Source organism: Mustela nivalis (genome assembly GCF_964662115.1).
Source record: "Mustela nivalis genome assembly, contig: HAP1_SCAFFOLD_232, whole genome shotgun sequence".
NCBI classification, from domain to species: domain Eukaryota; kingdom Metazoa; phylum Chordata; class Mammalia; order Carnivora; family Mustelidae; genus Mustela; species Mustela nivalis.
In genome coordinates, this window is record NW_028136404.1 from 1,124,243 (window position 1) to 1,142,873 (window position 18,631).

An 18,631-nucleotide genomic window follows, 5' to 3' on the forward strand; every position below is an offset into this window, starting at 1 on the left:
CCCCTTCCGCCGCCAACATTGCCGGCGCCGCCGCCCATGCCGCTTGTTCCCTCGAAGCCACCACTGTCTGCACCGCCGCTTGCGCGGCCGAAGCCGCAGTCTGCACGGTCGCTGCTACCGCCGCCGCTGAAGCCCCTGTCGTCTGCCCCGTCGCCATTGTGCGCCGAGGCCGCTTGCACCGTTGACGCCGTCGTCGGAGCCGTTGCTGGTTCCGCCGCTGAAATCGTCTGCGCCGCCACCGACGCCGCTTGTGCCGCCTCTGAAGCCGCTGCCACTGCTATCCCCGCCGACGCCAACGCTTATGCGGCTGCCGCCACCGCTTGAGCCCCGGAGGCCTTCGGAGCCAAAGCCGCTTGTGCAGCTACGCCCCTTGGTGACCTCGAAGCCACTGTCTGCGGCGTCACTGCTTCCGCCGCCGAGGCCGCCTGCGCCTCTGACGCTGCCATTTCCGCCGCCGCCGCTTCCGCTGCCGCCACCATCTGCGCCGCCAGCGGCGTCAGCCCCCAAAGCGGCGATGGCGCGGCCAGGGCATCGGCGGCCTAAGCGGCGTCTGAGGCGCTGCAGAGGGCGTTGGCCGGAGAAGAGGCGGCAGCGTCGCCAAACAGGCGGGGACAGCGTTGGCGTCGGCGGCGCAAGCGGCCTGAGCTGTACAAGCGGCGTCGGGATTCAAGTGGCAGCGGCGGTGCAGACGGCGGCGGCGAAGCGTCGGTGGTGGCGGCGCAGACGGTAGCGGCGGCGGCGGCAGAGTCGGCGGCAGAGTCGGTAACAGCGGCGGTGAAGACAGCGGCGTTGGCGGCGGTGCCAATGGCGGTGGTTTGGTCGCGGCGCCATTGGCAGCGGCGGCGGCGGAAGCCGCCGCGGCGCAGACGACTGCGTCGGCTGTTCAGGCGGCCTCGGGGCAGACAGCGGCGTCGGTGCACAAGGCAGCGGCTTCGGGGGCGGCAGCAGAGTCGGTGGCGGCGGCGGTAGCAGCGGCGGTGCAGACAGCGGGGTCGACGACGGTGCAAGCGGGGCGGTGCAGAGGGCGGTGGCTCCCGCGGCACAGGCGGCATCGGCGGCGGCGCAGGCGGTGTTGGCGGCGGAATCGGCGGAGGTGCAAGCGGCGTGGGCGCAGACAGCGTCCGCTTACACAAGTGGCAACGGCTGAGGCGTCGAGGGCTCAAGAGGCGACGGCGGCGGCAGCATAAGCGGTGTTGGCGGCGGTAGCCGTGGTGGTGCGGACAGCGGGGTTGGCAGCGCATGGGGCGGCGGTGCAGATGGAGGTGGCTTCCGCGGCGGCTGCACAAACGGAGGTGGCGGCGGCGCAGGCGGTGATGGCGGCGGCACAGAAGACGGTGTGGGCGGTGCAAGCGGCATTGGCGCAGACAGCTGGGCTGCACAAGCGGCAACCGCTTGGGCGTTTTCAGCTCCAGCAGCAGCAGCGGCACGTCGGCGGCTTTAGCAGCGGTGGAGCAGACAGCGGCCTCGGTGCAGACTGCGTCGGCTGCACAAGCGGTGTTGGCGACTCAAGCGGCGGGTGCGGCGCAGCTGGCAGCAACGCAGATGGCGGCGGCGGCGAAGCGGCGGCGGGGGCCACGCAAGCGGCTGCAGCGGCAGCTCGAGCGAGGGCCAGCAACTGAGGAAGGGCATAGGTAGGGTTGAGGACTGGCGCCGAGAAGGGAGGGACAGGTTTGGGAGCAATTCCTGGATGGCATTTCTCCTTCCAGTGGCGCCACTTTGGGCTTTGGTGCGGGGGAGCGGGCGGGGGTAGAGCCCACCCTTGTCCTTGCGCGATAAGGAGAGCCCGACCAGGTACCTGCTCTGAGCTGAGAGGGTGGAAGGGGAGGGAGGGCTGGGGGCAAGAGGGGGCTGGCAACGACCAGTCTCCGTGGCTACTCAGGGCCAAGGGAGGCCCGCGCTGCTAAAATGGAGATCCTCGGGGCTGGGGGAGGCTGTGGTGTCAGCGGGCTTGGTCGCTCCCGCGAGGGGCTGGCTGCTCTGGTGCAGCAGCCCTGGCGCCGGCTCCTCAGAGGCCCTCAGCCACCGCCACCGCCATGGCCATTCCTCCCAGGCAAAGGGAGATTTACCCAGGTGAGGAGGGAGGGAGGGCGCCAGCCTGTGAGGGGAGAGTGAAGGAGCCTGCCCACTCCCCGCCACTGGCCTCTTGCTGCCTCTGCGTGCCCCGTCCAGATCCAGCCAGCATCTCCTCTGCTGCCCCCGCCCCAGTCCCACGCTGCAGTCCACAAGTCAGCCTGCTCCCCGCGCCCACCACGGCCTCTCTTGGGCTGCTGCCATCTCTGAAGCCTGTTCGAGGTAGCATGGTCTGGGCCCTGAGGTTGCGGGGTGCCCTTGGGGACGCCCGGTGCACTCCCTGGTCCCTGCTTAGGTCCCTGAAAAGGGTGGGTGGGTGGTCTCCGAGCCAAGTTTGCAGCACTGGATGCCTGGGAAATTGCGAGGGCTCACCAGTGCCTGTGTTTTGCTGTTTCTCCTATTTAACTGGATCCCTGTCTCTTCCCTCCCCTTGCCCCCACTCCTCACTCCTCAGAAGGCCAGAAAGACCAGGGAACCTGCTGCAGAGAAAGGCTTTTGGGCTTAGAGCATCTGCACCTTCAGAAGCTGTGCTGAAGCCTTGATAGGCAGCCTCTGCCATGTGAGGGAAGGCACCTCCACCAGGTACCTGAAGATCTGGGTTACCTTTGGTGGGTGGACTTTTGTTGCTTAAGGTGTGGGAGAGGGTGGAGGGCTATCCTTGAGGTCTTCTTTCCAACTTGTTGAGGATGGCTTTATTGTATTTGCAGGTGGTTGATGTGTGGTTTTGGTTGTGTGTATTTCTTGTTCAGTGCAAAGGGGTCCTATTCACAGCATGACTTGAGGGAGGACATTTGTCCAAGTTTTTGTCTCATTTCTAACGGGCTGGATTGGTTTGACACTTGTGTCCAATGGGTTATTGGTATGGATGGGCTCAAAAAGAGAGGAAGCAGGGATTTTTCTGTGGATTGGAGGAGTTTAGCCGTTTTCTTTTGACCATGTGTAGAGTGGTTTTAATTTGCCTGTCCTGAATTACGTTTTCTTCTCCTGAGCGATTTGGTGGTGGTGGTACAGTTATGCTGGTTGTTGTGCTTTTCCTGTTTTGAGTGGCAAATGTGTGTTCCTTTCTTGTGTTTGAAGAAAAACGTTGGGGTTGGATAAAGAAAGTGTAATTTTTTGGAAAGCTGAACTGTCAGTTTGTGTTTGTTTGTTTTCTGATGATCTCTGCAGTGGGGTGATGGGTGTCTTTCTAGACAGCGTTAAGGTACACATTTGTCTTTTTGGGCAGCACACAATCTCCTCTCTCTTGGGGCAAGGGATAGTTAATTCTGTAGGTTATTACTGTAGGCTTTGCCGTTTAGCTCATTGGGTTGAGGATAATGTAAAGTTGAGATCTTTGTGTAGAGGCTAGTCTGCTTTTCCTTAGTTGCCTGCCATTTTCTGAGGCCAGGCCAGCTAACTTGTCAGTTTATGCTGTTAGTTGCTGGGATGGGAGGTTTCAGTGACGTAGGTTCATCCTGTGCTTCAGTCAATGCTGAAGAAATTCCAAGATGAATAAAAACAATTTTGGTAGGGATGCCTGGGTGGCACAGTGGGTTAAGCCACTGCTTTCGGCTCAGGTCATGATTCTGGGGTCCTGGGATGGAGTCCCGCATCGGGCTCCTGGCTCGGCGGGGAGCCTGCCTCTCTCTCCACCTCTGCCTGCCTCTCTGCCTGCTTGTGTGCTTTTTCTCTCTCTTTATGACCAACAAAACCAAAACCAAAACCAAAAACAAAACTATTTTGGTAAATGGCAGCTGGGTGAGGAAGTCGTCAACACTAACTCAGTTCGTTAGAACTTCAGGTAATAGTGGATCCCTGGATGTCTCCTTTGCAGTCTGAACTGAAACATGCTGTATTCTTTGGCTCTCAGTTTCTCTATGGCTCTGTCACCTGGGCCCCTTTGGTTGTGTTGTCTTCCTCCCCATGGGGAAGTTCTCTTCTTCTTTTTAAGGGAAGGGGTTTTTTGTTTGTTTGTTTTTAAGGCCTATTTATTATCTTAAATATGCCTGTTTCCTTGTGAGAGTCTCTTTGGGGGCAGGGAAGGGCAGAGGGACAGAGAGAGAATGTCAAGTACACTCTGCACTGAGCCAGGAGCCAGACTGAGGGCTCCATCCCAGGACCCTGAGGTCATGACCTGAGCCAGAGTCAGGAGTTGGATGCTTAGCCCGTGGAGCCACCCAGGCACCCCTTTAAGTAAACTTTTTGAACCTCAGCATATATACAGAGAAGTGCACAGATCATAAGCCAAAAGCTTGAGGAACCTCCACAAGGGGAACACACCATGCGACTTTACACCCAGGATATCAGAGTCTGTGATAACCCTCTTGAGGGTCACTTCTGCCACGGTTCTTGACTGCCGTTGCTGGGGAGCTGTTGCGCATGTTCCTGAATTTGGTGTACGTGGAGTCATCCAGTTGGATGCACTCCTGGGCCTGCCTTACGGAGAGTCATCCGTGTTTGTGTGCGTGGTTGTGAGTTGACCAGTCCTGCTGTTTCATCCTCAGACTATTTTAGAGCTCCACTCTGCTTGTAGACCCTTAGACATTCTAGAAATAGGATAGCTCCTTGGTACCTTTTAATTATGTGCATTAAAACAGGTAGTTTTTTAATGAACAAAAGGTGTTCATTTGAACACAGGTGTCTTCTTTCAGCTGTAGTGTAAGGATCAAGCCTGGTGTGTGGAACTTTTCTATAGTCCATAAACAGAGAAAGCTTTTGCCTCCTCAGTTGTAGAGTTCTATCAGTTACTGCTCTTTCAAGTCATTGGTGAAGTGGATAGAAAATGCCTGCTTTCAGGGAACCGAACGGATGTTGCAAAGGTGAGACAAAAAAGGTCTTCAGTGGTGGGAGGCGCACCCTTGGAATAAGTGAGTCCATGGGAGACATAGTTGGTCTGAGTGGGTACATGGGGAAAGGCCTTACTGAATCTGGGATTTATGATTCTTGGAGGTCATTTGTTGGGCAGGCCAATACACGTTAGTTTTTTGTTCCCTCCTCCATCCTTTTTCAGCTCTTCCTTCACTTCAGAGGTCATCCACACTTTTCCACTTCTTCCCACAGGCTGGTAAATGCCATTTACTGTATAATAACCATCACCAGCCTTATGCGTCCAGGCCCGAGGCAGGCAAATCCAACTCTCTCTGCTGGGTCCACTGGCAGTTTTCATGCCTTTTCTTTTCTTTTGTTCTTTTTTTTTTTTTAAAGATTTTGCTCATTTATTTGACAGAGATCACAAGTAGACAGAGAGGCAGGCAGAGAGAGAGAGAGAGAGAGGGGAGGAAGCAGGCTCCCCACTGAGCAGAGAGCCTGATGTGGGGCTAGATTCCAGGACACTGGGATCATGCCCTGCACCGAAGGCAGAGGCTTTAACCCATGAGCGACCCAGGTGCCCCTCTCGTTGCCTTTGAAATAACGTCCAAATGCCATGCATCACGAGGGGCTCCTGATTCAGTTCTTTTGTGTTCCTTTAGGATTTCTGCAAGCAGACTGCCACCAATCCCCATCTGCCCTCCACATATAGGGGTCTGTGTTTCCTGCCAACTGCTTTTGTCTTGGGCTTGGACCATGGGACCTTATTTCCATACCTTCACACCTTCTCTTCCTCTGGATTTTCTCTGAAATGCTTTACTTTGCTTCTGTGTCCTGCCTCACTACCATTTGGACTCCTAGATGTCTCGGGAAGCCTTTTCATCAATCCAGTCAGGTGTAGCTCATCTTTGTAACACTCGAGTTGTATTTTTATTGGCTTTCCTCACCCTCCAAATCGTGCACAATTCGTTTAACACTTGAACAGAAGTTTTATTGGATCACCTATTACATTTTACCATTTTTGAGGGTAGGACCTTTTGAAAACAAAACAAAACAGAACAAAGAAACCTAATGATTTCGAGGGGGGTGGGGACAGAGGGAGAGAGAAAGTTTTAAGCAGTCTTCATGCAGACTCTGAGCCCCACATGGGGCTCCGTCTGATGACCCTGAGATCCTGAGCGTCTGACCCTTAACTGATTGGAGTCCTGTCAAAGAAGAATTGTCAGTAAAGACACTGCAAGAAACCTGCAGTGTTAGTCAGAAATCAGGAATAGTGGAAATCATAAGGTAAACAAGGGAAATTTAAATTTTTCAACAGGATTAGATAATGCTCTCTTTTCCCTCCCTTTCTCAGTTTAGAAAAACTATTTAAGTGATCCTTTGGTTGAGAAAAGAAATTGGTAGAAGGGATACGTTAAAAATAATCTTACTTAAAACTTTATATTAAGAGCATTTGCAATACATTTTAAGTTGAAGTTACTTTTGCGGGGGACAGGAAATTAAAGGGGGTGTAGGCTGCCAGTATTATCAGCCTGTATTGGATCTTCAAATCTGTCGAGTACTTGGTGGTTAGTCAGGGAGAAAACAAAAGAAAACCAAACATAAACCTGATGACTGCTTTCTGAGAAGAGATGAGATTTTCTATGTACGGTGGAAGGTTTATACACTGTTCATTCTTTTCTAGAAGTAAAAGTTGTCGAATATCATAAGTCTGCCAGAATATTCGAGGTTTCAAGAAATAAAAATTCAGCTTAAAACGACTTTCAGTCAAAACCAAACCGTTCTGTGGTCTTGGGGTGCCTGGGTGGCTCAGTTGGTTAAGCATCTGCCTTTGGCTCCTGACAGGATCCTGAGGTCCTGGGATTGAGCCCCACGTCAGGCTCCCTGCTCAGAAGGTCTTACTTGGAGGGAAATGGGGCACTTACCCAGGTGGCTAGGAGGTAGCTACCATAGTAACACCTGCTTGTAACCAGGTTAATACCCATGTGTTCACTTCGAATTTCAAACTTTAATAAGCATGAAGGTTGGAACTAGGTTTATCTGGTACTACCAAAGCCTCTTTTGAATTTTTATCCTGCGAAGGAGAGAGATTATCAGCACATTGGTCAAATTAAAAAAATAAGTGATGTATTTGTAGGGTATGTTCCTGTATCATTCCATATATTCCTGATTCTCCTTTCTTTTGGTTGTGAAGGATGATGGAATTAGGGGACAAAACAACATAAAGGTCACTTTTATTCTGTCCATGCAGAATTACTTTTATTTGACCAATTTATTTGTTTATTCCCTGGACCACAAATATTTGCATAATTATAGTTTTCCTGGTGCTGTTTAATATGCTAGTTCATTGAATTTTGAACGTGCTATAGGTTGTAGTTCCATGTAGAAATGGGGGTATCAGGCAGTGTATGATACAAAACTAATTGAGTCTCTGGTTTGAAAGACATCAGTTCTGACCTGTTGGTTCTCTGTGGTTCATTTTGGGTTTTTCTTCTCTAAGGAAATTTTTTTGTGATCACTTCATAGTTTTAGGGATTCCTTTTTGTAGGAAATAAAGCTAACATCCAGTTTCCAGTTTATTTTTGTTTTGTTTTGTTTTGTTTTGCTTTGGGGGAGAATGAAAATATGTCTCTGGATTCTTAGGATCTGTGGCATGATTAACTTTTCTGAAGTCTTTCATGAAAAGAAAAAGTATGGAAGACAATCCAGATTTAATGTTTTTCTACTAAATTTGTTTAACATTGTGGAGCTCCAACGTTCGTATGTATCGGAATCCCCTGGAATGCTTGTTGAAACACATTGCTTGATTTCCGGCTCTACGCACCACCTTCTGGGTTTTTTTATGAAGTAGGTATGGGGTAGGGCCTGTGAATTTGCATTTATTTCTTAGAAGTTACCAGGTGATGTTAGTGCTGCTAGTGTTGGTCTAGAGAGCGCTACTGGGAACTATTGGTTAGATGACCTTAAATGCGAAAGAGAGGCCAGCAATGTTTCTTAATGAAACTGGAGATAGTTTTATTGTTACAGAAAATTGACATCTTGGTATTTCACAGGGAATTTAAGAGAAGTGATATGCATTCCCGTTTTAGTTAATTAATTAATTAATTAAAATGATTTTATTTGTCGGGGGAGGTGGGGGAGAATGAGGAAGCACAAGGAAGGAGAGAGGCAGGCAGAGGCAGAATCAGGCTCCCTGCTAAGCGGGAAGCTCCATGCGGGACTATATCCCAGGACCCTGGGATCATGACGGGAGCTGAAGTCAGTTGCTTAAGTGCCTGAGCCACCAAGGCTTCCTTGCATTCATTTTTTTTCACTTAGAGCTGGAATTAGATGCGGTTTCTTAATAAAGATTGTGTGTAGTAGAAGAGCACTTATCAATTGGGGAACCATATCCACTAAATTTTTATCGTCCACATTGAAAAGACAGATATTGTCTTGGGCCATTAATATGTGTTGGATTTCAGATACATGTGGTTTTAAAGGATGTTTCTTTTTAACATATGTTTGAGCCAAGTTTGATAGTCAGTAAACTAACCTTTCAATAGAATATTGGCCAAAGAATATGAATAGGTAGTTAAAGAATGACAAATTAAGTCCAGCAACATGAGAAATATATAACTTCTATTACTTCAATACAAAACAATATTTTTGGGAAGTCAAATTTTAAAGACTACAAAATTGTTAGTGCATCTAGTAGTAAGAAGTGGACATTGTAACGGCCGTGGTGGCTAAGATAAGCTGCTTTACATTTTCTGAAGGCCAATTGGTAGCAATTCCTTTAAAAATATTTGTAGCTTGTGACCCAGCATTTGCACTAGGAATTAGTGTTCTCTGCATATACATTTTCTGTGTAAATTTATTTGTTACATCGTTGTTACAACAAAAAATAGCTTCCTGGCCAATATACTCATTAAATGTTGGTAGTTTGCTTCATGAGGGGCAGGTCTTTTGCTAAGACCACAAGGGTCTGTGGCCCAAAAAGTAGAGTTTGATAGTAATTCTTGCTGCAAGTTAAAAACAACCAAACAAAACAGTCTACATAGAGGTCAGGGAATTGATACAAAACTGTGTAATAGTTACAAATATTTTGCAGGTCTTAAAAATGTCAGCTTTACTTTTTGTATGGTAAAACTGGAAATAACCCAAATGTCCTTCTGTAGAGGAGTGGCACATCCATACCAGATGGAATACTTCTCAGCAATTAAGAAGGAACAAACTCTGGATGCATGCAACAACTAGTGTGGATTTCAAGGGCATGATGCTGAATGAAAAAAAGCCAGTCTGTACAGGTCACACACTGTAGGCAGCCATTCACGTTTTTGTTATCACAAAGTTAGATTAGCAGTCACCAAAGGGTTAGGGCTGGTGAGGTTGGGGGTGGGGTGGGTGGTTGTGACTGGAAAGGGTTACCAAGAGGGAACGTTTTTGTGTTACTGAAATCTGATCTTGATTGTGGTGGTTGTTACCTGAATCTACACTTGTGATAAGGTGACCTAAAATGGTACACATGTGTTCCAATGTCAGTTTCCTGGTTTTCATGTACTGTAATCCAGAGGATGCAACCCTATCTGGGAAATGGGGTGCAAATTATATGGGACTTCATACTGTTTTTGCAACACCCTGTGGCTCTGTAGTTATTTCAAATTAAAATGTGAAGTTTTATAAAGAATATATAATAAAAGGAAGTGTTCACAGTATTAGAATAAAACAAGTTTCAAAGTGAGAAAACATATGATCCCACTTTAATATTTCATATCACTTAATACATTTACCTGGAAGTAATGAGTGATCAAAATATTCTGAGCAGTAGCATGGTGGATTCTTTTGGATTCTTTTGTGAGTGTGTGTATGCTTCTCTATAATGTGGATAGTTTAGATGAGCTGGTATCACTTTTGTCGTTTGAAAAACAGTTTTCATAATAAGTTCCAAAAATCTAATTCTGCAATGTTGAAATTTAAATAACAGTTACATTGAGATTGTAAATTTTGTTTATATTGGTTACAACAAGTTAGCATTTAAATAGCTCTTAGCTGAGATTGGAGAGTATATTTATCCTCTAAAATGTGTTGTGTATGCAAATGTAAAGCTCTTTTTTGCTCTTGGTATTACAAATGTCCTGTTTGAAGTTCTGACTCCCCAGTGTTTTCCAATGTAAGTATATACATTGCAGGCCACATGAAATTTCAAGCTTCATTAACCACAGTGAGAAAGTAAAAAGCAGGCAAAATGATTATTTTTAAAGATTCTATTTATTTTTTGTCAGAGAGCAAGAGTGAGAGCAAGAGCTAGAGCAGATGTGCTCTCAAGCCAGAGAGCCCCTGTGGGCACATGCACAATCCAGGGGGAGGGGCAGGCAGCGGAGGCAGGCTAGGCAGAAATGAGAATCAGGCTCCCTGGTAAGCAAAGAGCTGGATGTGGAATTTGATCTCAGGACTCTGAGATCAGGACCTGAGCTCAAGCTTAATTACCTGAGCCACCCAGGTGTCCTTTGATGAAATCATTTTTAAGAAATTTAGTTTGTTTAATCAGTTATATCCAGAATATTATCAGTTCAATATGTAATCAGTATAAAATCACAGTGAAATATTTTACATTCCTTTTATCATACTGTGATAAAAATCATACTGATATGGGAAACAGAGGCAGAAGACACATTATTAAATTTCCTTACCTCCTGACAAGCCCTTAAAACAGGCAGTGACTCTCCTCTAGGGACTCAACTACCCCCACCTTAAGGGCTTTCTAAGGGCAAAGGGCAGTCCTAGCCTGACCGACCCCCTCTCCCTCACCAGGACCCTGTGAGCACTTTAACAATTCCTTTGGAAACTTTATCTCTGAACCTGCCAGATAGTCTGATGATCATTCCCAAGCATATGGCCTACTGATAGACATGTAAAGGGTCTCACAAAAAGGTATTACTACTAGTAGTGAATAACCTTACCCCCCAAAATAGCTGGCCCCTGAAGGTCCTATAAACCTTGCTTCCAAAATTCCTTAGAGACTGACACCATGCCTAAACCATTCCCCACCTTACAAATATATAATATACCACTCCTGAGAACCCCAGGGCAGCATCTCTTCCTGCCCACAGGTCCTGTCCCCATACATTAATAAAATCACCATTTTGCACCAGAGTGGCCTCAAGAATCCTTTCTTGGTACTGAGATCCAGACCTCACCCCACCAAACCTCACCTATGTTCTAGAATTTCATCATTTGGCGTCCAACTGGGGCTGTGAGTCTTTACATTTGGACTCTGAGTTTTGGTGCAAAGTTGGTGAGTCCATTCTTGCTTCTTCCTTTACTCTCACTTCAGGGCTTTTCAAGGAGTATGGTCTTATTGGAACACTTGCATGTCAGTTGCTCAGGCTTTAATCCTCTAGCCCGTGGCTACTCCACAGGGAAGAAAACATCAGCTTTTTGGCTGGAAGTTAGTACACTGGCCGGAATGGTAATAAGACCCAGAAACTTGATGTCCTCTCTTTATTCCTGTTCTTACATAAAGTTGTCTTTCTTGGGCATGGGGAAGTCACCTCAGACACCAGGAAGGACAGCTGCCAATCTTAAGACTCCCATGTGAGTTTTCTTCCTGATTGATCGAATGTGATCTCCTCCACATGCCTGGCCTCGCCACTTCCTGCCATGGGAATGCCACTGGGAGATGGCCGAAAGAAGCCCCCGATTGAATTAAAATGCAACCAGGGATCGTTTCCTAGGGAAGTGGGCGGTAAGGATCCCATGTGTTGGAATGTCACATAGACCATGATGGGTTTCAGTCTTTACTGTTTCATATCAGTGTCTTCTCCAAATGACATAAAGCTATGAAATTGGGTAATTTCCCCTTGCCAAACATTTCCCATGGGTTAAAAATTGCAGGGCAGCCACACAACTTTTAGAGTATAGGATGGCGCAGTATCCTAGTCCATTCACCGGGCACCCATCTGTAGCCTAGGATGCGATGGGGAAGAAGAGGGATGCTGGCACCGCTCCAGGGCCTTTTATGGCAGGAATGCATTCCCGAGAAGGTAGAATGGTGATCAATAGCGAGGTCTTGAGGGACACCTTCTTGAGGGTGGCTTTTGACATATGGGCAGCTCTGACATATCCTGTGTGGGTCGCCACCCAGGCATCAGGGGGGATTTGGTAATGGACCTTCGTTCCTTCTCTGGGGGCATGGCCTTAGTAGGCTTCTTCAGTCCCAAGGACTCTACCATGGGATGCTTTTGAACCCACTGGAAATAATTTGGATTGCAAAACTTAGGAGAGGACTGAGCTCCTGTAACACTGCATGGCCTCAGTGGGATCTATCAGTTAGATCTCCTGTGCAGGAAAAGGGGTGAATGAGCCTAGGGTGCCTTCATTGTTCATGCCTAGGCCATCATTGCTCTACCCTAGGACCCCGACCTAAGGGCGTTTTGCAGAATGTGTTTGCCTGAACGAGTGAGCTAGTCAACTCCCTCCTGACATATTGGGTGATAATTACGTCAATAAGCCTTCTAGTAAACCCAGGTTGCTAGGCCACCCCTAGGAAAGGGGACTCTGACTTTCCCTTTCTCTGTTTCTCCTCATAGATGGGGGGGGGGGGCTTCTCCTTTACTCATTTCTGTGTTAATGGCTATAACTGGAGGCAACTGGGGTTAGTCTAACTCGAGATGGAGACTTTGAGGAATATTCCCAGGCAGCTGCCAAAACTCCCTTTGTTTCAGGTAAATTCCCTTTCTTCTTTGGCCTGACATGGACTGTTTAATGCCTCCTTCCTGGCGGGAAAACATGGCTTTTGCTCCTCTGTTCGAGCTGTCCTTTTAACCATTGCTGGTTCTCTAAGGTTTGCTCTTCCAGACTAAGGAAACTTTATTCTTAAGAGGTCTGTGATTTAGAGCTATGTAAAAATATTTATTTTTAAATAAAGCCTTCAACTTTTCTATCTGAACCCTCTAAAACTCAAAAGGTCTCAGGAAGTATTTTCCTCCATCGCAATCAGTCGTTTTAATAAGTTCAATAAGAATCTGTTCTCCTTGTAACAGAACACCATGGGAAACATGGGATATTTTGCCAAGGCTTTGACTGGAATGCCCTATTTGAGAAAGACAAAAAGAACAACCCAGATATGACCAGACAGCTTTAAGGAACTAAGGTTGCCTTTTTGAAACCTGGAGCAATAAAGCCCCTTGAAACTGTTGGCCCAATACCTGGCTTACAGTGTTCCCAGCAGCCTCACCAGGTGAGTAAAGAATGTCTCTTTCTGGCAGGTGCTGGAACCTCGGGATACCCTGGGGGACCTCAAGAAGAGGAATTCACCCAAATCCACAGGTATTGCAGGCATGTCTGATGACAAGTACATGGCTAGGTTTCTGGCCTGGAGAGGCTATAAAAAGTTCAACCTAGAAATTCCTTACAAGAAGTTCCAGTAAAGCAGATTCTAAAAGATCTATATGATCGCTCACTGTTCTTGCTGAGCTTATGTAAATAATTAGGCCACATTTGTTAACACTGGACTTGTTTTTCAAGTAAACTAGTCCATATTTGCCTATCTCTGGAAATGAGGGTTATTTTAGAGAGAAATTTACGTTTTAATAACACACCTTTATGAAGGTTACATTCTAGATTGAATTGTCTTTAAATGTTTGTTTACCTAAGCTAGAGAATTTGAGGTGCACTTCAGAAAAGTTGCACAATAGCTCATTCAGAGGATCTTCTTGCATTTTTATTCAGTGGGGATAATAACAAGAGCCCATGGCACTTGGTTAAACCACTGGAATATAAAATTGATTCCCAAACAGTTGTATAACTTAACTATCACCTTGACCATTGTACTTCTCTATAGAGCATAACTGTTCAGATGTTACTGATCTTGCTTACTGTATTTGGCCAGATTTAAGATGCCCCTGTTTAAAATACAAATGATAGTTGGCTTATTGATGCCATTAGTTTTCATGAAAAGAATAAGAAAATCTAGGTGTGCCATAGTGCCCATTAGCACTTTGTAATTGCCAAAGCCTTAAAAAGTTAAATATATCCTGCATTTAGCCTGGCATCCAAAATCTTCTGGAAAGGTAGAAAAAACTAATCCTACTTTACAATGTCATATTACTAAGCTTAGTCTATAAACCCAGGAAAATTGAATTACTCTCCTACCAATAGGACTTGTCACGATGAGAACTGCTCCAAAATAACCTGTAGGACTCAGACCTTTTGACTTATTACATAATAATATTATATGATAATTATTATAAGTATGATATAGGAATGAGTTATTATATATATATGTATATAAAATATCTCTTTCCATAGATCTGTTATTAGATGAAGATTATAATGCCTTATTAAATACTCACTAGAGGCTGGTTTAACTTATAAGATACTAATCATGTACTCCCCAAACCTGATTTAATTATAGTTGAAAACCCACCCCATGTAAATCTCAGAGACATGGTTTATTTAAAAAAAAAAAACTGGAAGACACATACAACAGAAAGCCTACATCCAAACTGGAAAGGTCCATATCGGGTCATACTATGTACTCCCACTGCAGGAAAGCTAGAAAGATACTCATCATGGGTGCGTATATCTAGAGTAAAACCCTGACCTCCTTCACAGAAACCGAGTGAGCAAATGAATGTGCCTTCTTACTCCCCTGAGCCCATAGAAGACCTCAAACTTCTCTTCAAACCAAAATGAAGGTTGTAATTCTCTTTATCTTCCTTTCACCTATCTTAACTGACCGTTCCTTTCTACAGTGGGCAGAGCAGTATACTGAACTATATAATCAGTTTGTTGGATATGTGGAATTTTGCCTATGTCAAGTACATCCAGGTTACCCTGGTGTGTTTTGCCTTTACAGGGCACTGATTGGCATTCTCTGCAGGATTATATTTCAAATGTAATATATGGAGACATTATGTACCAGGATAACTCTATCACTAATCCAGATGTTTCTTCCTGGCCCATCCTCAGTGAAACCTAGAGTTCACCAGGACTCCATGACCAAACTTTTTCATACTCTCAAGCTATTAATGTCTTACCTGACCTTATAAGCCTACAAATTAATACCCAACAACTAGGGCCTAAGCCTAAGATACAAAACCCTCCTCATTGCTATATCAAGGATGGCATATATCAAATTTGGGATACATATTTGTGGGTCCTACCCACCATTGGACAGCTCAGTCAAAAGGCAGTTTTATGTCAGGAACAAAGAAATCATACATATGATACATGGGCAAAATGCACACGACATCTAGGACGGCTATCATTAGAAATATGTTCTGAAATAATAGTACTCCAGGCTACTGACTGGTTTGCTACTGATTGGATACGGTGTCCTGGCATTAGATGGACAGCTCCAGACGGAACCCACTGGATATGTGGAACTAAACTGTGGCCCTGGCTTCCTCCAGGGTGGATAGGTTGCTGCACCTTAGGATTTGCCTGGATTCATGGGCGCGATACTAAAATCATCACTACTCCAGCTAATCTCCCAGTTTAAAGCAGAGATGGACACAATCTGTTTTTAAGTGCTATGATCACTTCACATCCATTTTTGCTCCATCTGTGGGACTAGAGGATGTCATTTGCCATGTAGAAGCTCTTAATAAATAAACTGCAAAGGCACTCAGTGATTCACTAAATAGCATCCCCTTACCTAATATTGAAGTCTCACAGATGCGCAAGGCAGTCCTACAAAATAAGATGGCCTTAGATGTCCTGACAGCAGCATATGGTGACACATGTGCAATTATCAAAGCAGAATGTTGTGTGTACATCCCAGAATATCAGAAATTTCACAGGACTAGTAAAAGATAATATTACCCAGATTGAGATTCTTCAGTATCCTTCTCTCTCTCTCTCTCTTTCTCTCTCTCTCTCTGTCAGTGATTGGTTAAATTCCTGGTTTAAAGGAGGACTGTGGCCAACAATTAAATATCTCCTTTTTGGCGTTCTCATCCTTATGGCCTTGATAATCTTAATGTGTTGCCTTGTTCAGTGTTTCTCTGCTTGGTACCGAGCTCCATTGCTGCAATGACTTCATGACGACAGATGATACTTACCACACACAGAGACACTTCCTCACTGTCAGCGCTGGATTCAGCTGCCTCCCTCTTTTGTAACTTCCTTACACATTCCTCAACTGATCAATGTTGACCCGAGTAGGTAGGGGCAACTCTACACCCCTATTCAGCAGGAAGAAGTTACAGAAGATGAGACCTTCCATCTTCAACTACCGTAAAGATTTAAGGGTCAACATAGTTCAGGGGGGAATGATGTGGGAAACAGAGGCAGAAGAAAAATTATTAAATTTTCTTACCTACTGACAAGCCCTTAGAACAGGCAGAGTGACCCTCCTCTAGGGACTCAACTACCCCCACCTTAAGGCTTTGCTAAGGGCAAAGGGCAATCCTAGCCTGCCTGACCTCTACCCCCAACCAGGATCCTATAAATCTACTTTAACAATTCCTTTGGAAACTTTATATCTAAACCTCCAAGATAGTGTTGACAAACATTCCCAAGCATATGGCCCACTGGTAGACATCGAAAGGGTCTCACATAAAGGTTTAATTACTGGTAATGAATAACCTTTTCCCCAAAACAATAGCTAGCCCCTCGAGGTCCTAGGAATTTGCTTCCATAATTCCTTAGAGACTGACACCATCCCTAACTTATTCCCTACCCATCTTATAAGTACATAATAGACCACTCCTGATAACCCCAGGGCCTCTCTTCTTGTCTACCAAGCCTGTAAATGTACAAAGAACGCCTCAGCATTCTTTATGAAGAACTCATTTCTGATATTGGTGAATCTTAGCAGCATGAAATTCTGCAATTAGAGTGTTTTTTTTTTTCTTTATGGAACATTTGTGAGGATTGTGGAATGTGGCTGTCCAGACTAAGTGAAATTCGGTATAATGATGTTTCATAGATTTTTTGGTTTTTTTTCTCAGTACTTTAGGGTGTCGTAAAAGTTTCAGTATACAGTTTCTGTTTATTGCCATTACTTTGTGGATAAAAGCTTTAAAAATATCACATTGAAGGATATTATATATGTGTAGACATATGCAGGTTGGGATTTTCAACGCTGGGTTGCAGTTAATTGAAGTTCACTGAAATTCATGGAACTGGATGATTTCTTGGTTCCGCCAGTTATGCTGTGATTTATGTCAGTTTTGGCAGTTTCTAAAGCAATAATGAAATATCTTGATGCCAAATTAATTGTCTAAAGTTTATTGAAAATAATTTATTGGTAATGTCTCACTCCTCCACCCCCAGGATATGTCAGTAGCTATTTATACATTTCCAAATCTCTGAATAGGAAGGTTTTCTCTGTTAAAACTTGTTGGCAAGAGTATGTGTAGTTGGAGATGCCGGGTGGGTCAGTTGGTTAAGTGGATCCCTTTTGCTCAGGTCATGATCCCAGGGTGCTAGGATTAATTCCCTCATCGGGCTACTTTTTAGGCGATATAAGCCAAGTGCTTAAAAAAAAGCACTTGGCAAATGACTTAGATACACTGCCAATATTCGTTTACTTCCTCTCTTTAGTTTTTCATTTTACTCTTTGTATAGCCCCTCTTTAAAATTTTGTTTGTTTTTATTTAATTTCTTTTCAGTGTAACAGATTTCATTGTTTAGTGTTTTAGGCGGGGAGCCTTCTTCTCTCTCTCCCTTTGCCTGCCACCCTGCCTGCTTGTGCTCTATCCCTCAAATAAATAAAATCTTTTTAAAAAAGTATGTACAGTGGAAATTTCCTTATTTGAGTTATAATTAAGCTTTATATTTTGAAATCCTTCACTAATAATCCTTCATTTATGGACTTAAATATATTTGCCCTTCTCTTTCCCAGTCTAAGAACTTAAACTCATCACAGACTGACCAGATGACTAGATGCAGTAATCCTCCTATTTACAGATCTTTAAGATAAGAGTTTTCTGTCAAAACACCTGGTGTGGAAGGTGTATTCCCTATAGACTTCCTGTACTACAGCCCGAGGGGTCGTCATAGTCTTTGCTATTTAATTAAGAGAAAGACTCAGGGCTTCGCTTTTTCTTTATGGTTCGTTTTTTTTTTTTTTTTTTTAATTTTTTTTTTGGAAAGTGTATTACTGAAATACTTAATACTTTGTGATGCCCCAAGGTAACGTTTGGTTCTGTTAAAACAGGTGAACATTTGCACTTTTTCATGCTTAGTGTTTATTGAATGGCCATTATTTTTTTAAACTATTTTATTTATTTATTTGACAGACAGAGATTACAAGTAGGCAGAGAGGCAGGCAGAGAGAGAGAGAAGAGTTAGCAGGCTCCCAGCAGAGCAGAAAGCTCCATGCGGGGCTCGATCCCAGGACCCTGGGATCACGACCTGAGCCAAAGGCAGAGGCTTTAACCCACTGAGCCACGCAGGCACCCCTTGAATGGCCATTATTGAGGGAGTAATCAGAACAACAGACGGAGGCGGAGCTTCACTGGGTAACAGGAAGAAGAGTGGGACACCTTATCAAGTCTTCATCTGTAACGTACACTCACCCTAATACGAATGCTGATAAGGGCCACCACTTAACCTGCATTTAATAAATGGGCAGTATATTAAGCCTATTTCATGGATTGTCTCATTTAATCCTTTTAAGGGTATGATACTTCGCTCCATTTTGCAGATAACAAAATGAGCCTTAGAGTTTACATTTCCAGCTGGGTTTATATTGTACTATTGCACTTGACTCAGATCTTTTGCTACTTAACGTTCATATTGTTTTTAATAAATTTTTTTCTGAAAACGGTATTGCCATCAC

At 45.1% G+C, this 18,631-nt stretch overlaps 1 protein-coding gene across 1 annotated transcript in view; it reads right to left on the minus strand.

The window, feature by feature from the left end:
• Positions 1-1,437: 1,437 nt before the first annotated feature.
• LOC309857025 (extracellular serine/threonine protein kinase FAM20C-like) overlaps positions 1,438-18,631 on the minus strand; it is a gene marked incomplete at its 3' end in the record, with an annotated part of 65,611 nt that continues 48,417 nt past the window's right edge. The window contains exon 12 of the mRNA XM_082749925.1: positions 1,438-1,615. Within this exon, the coding sequence (XP_082606051.1) occupies positions 1,438-1,615 (178 nt within the window). The remainder of the gene's footprint in view (positions 1,616-18,631) is intronic.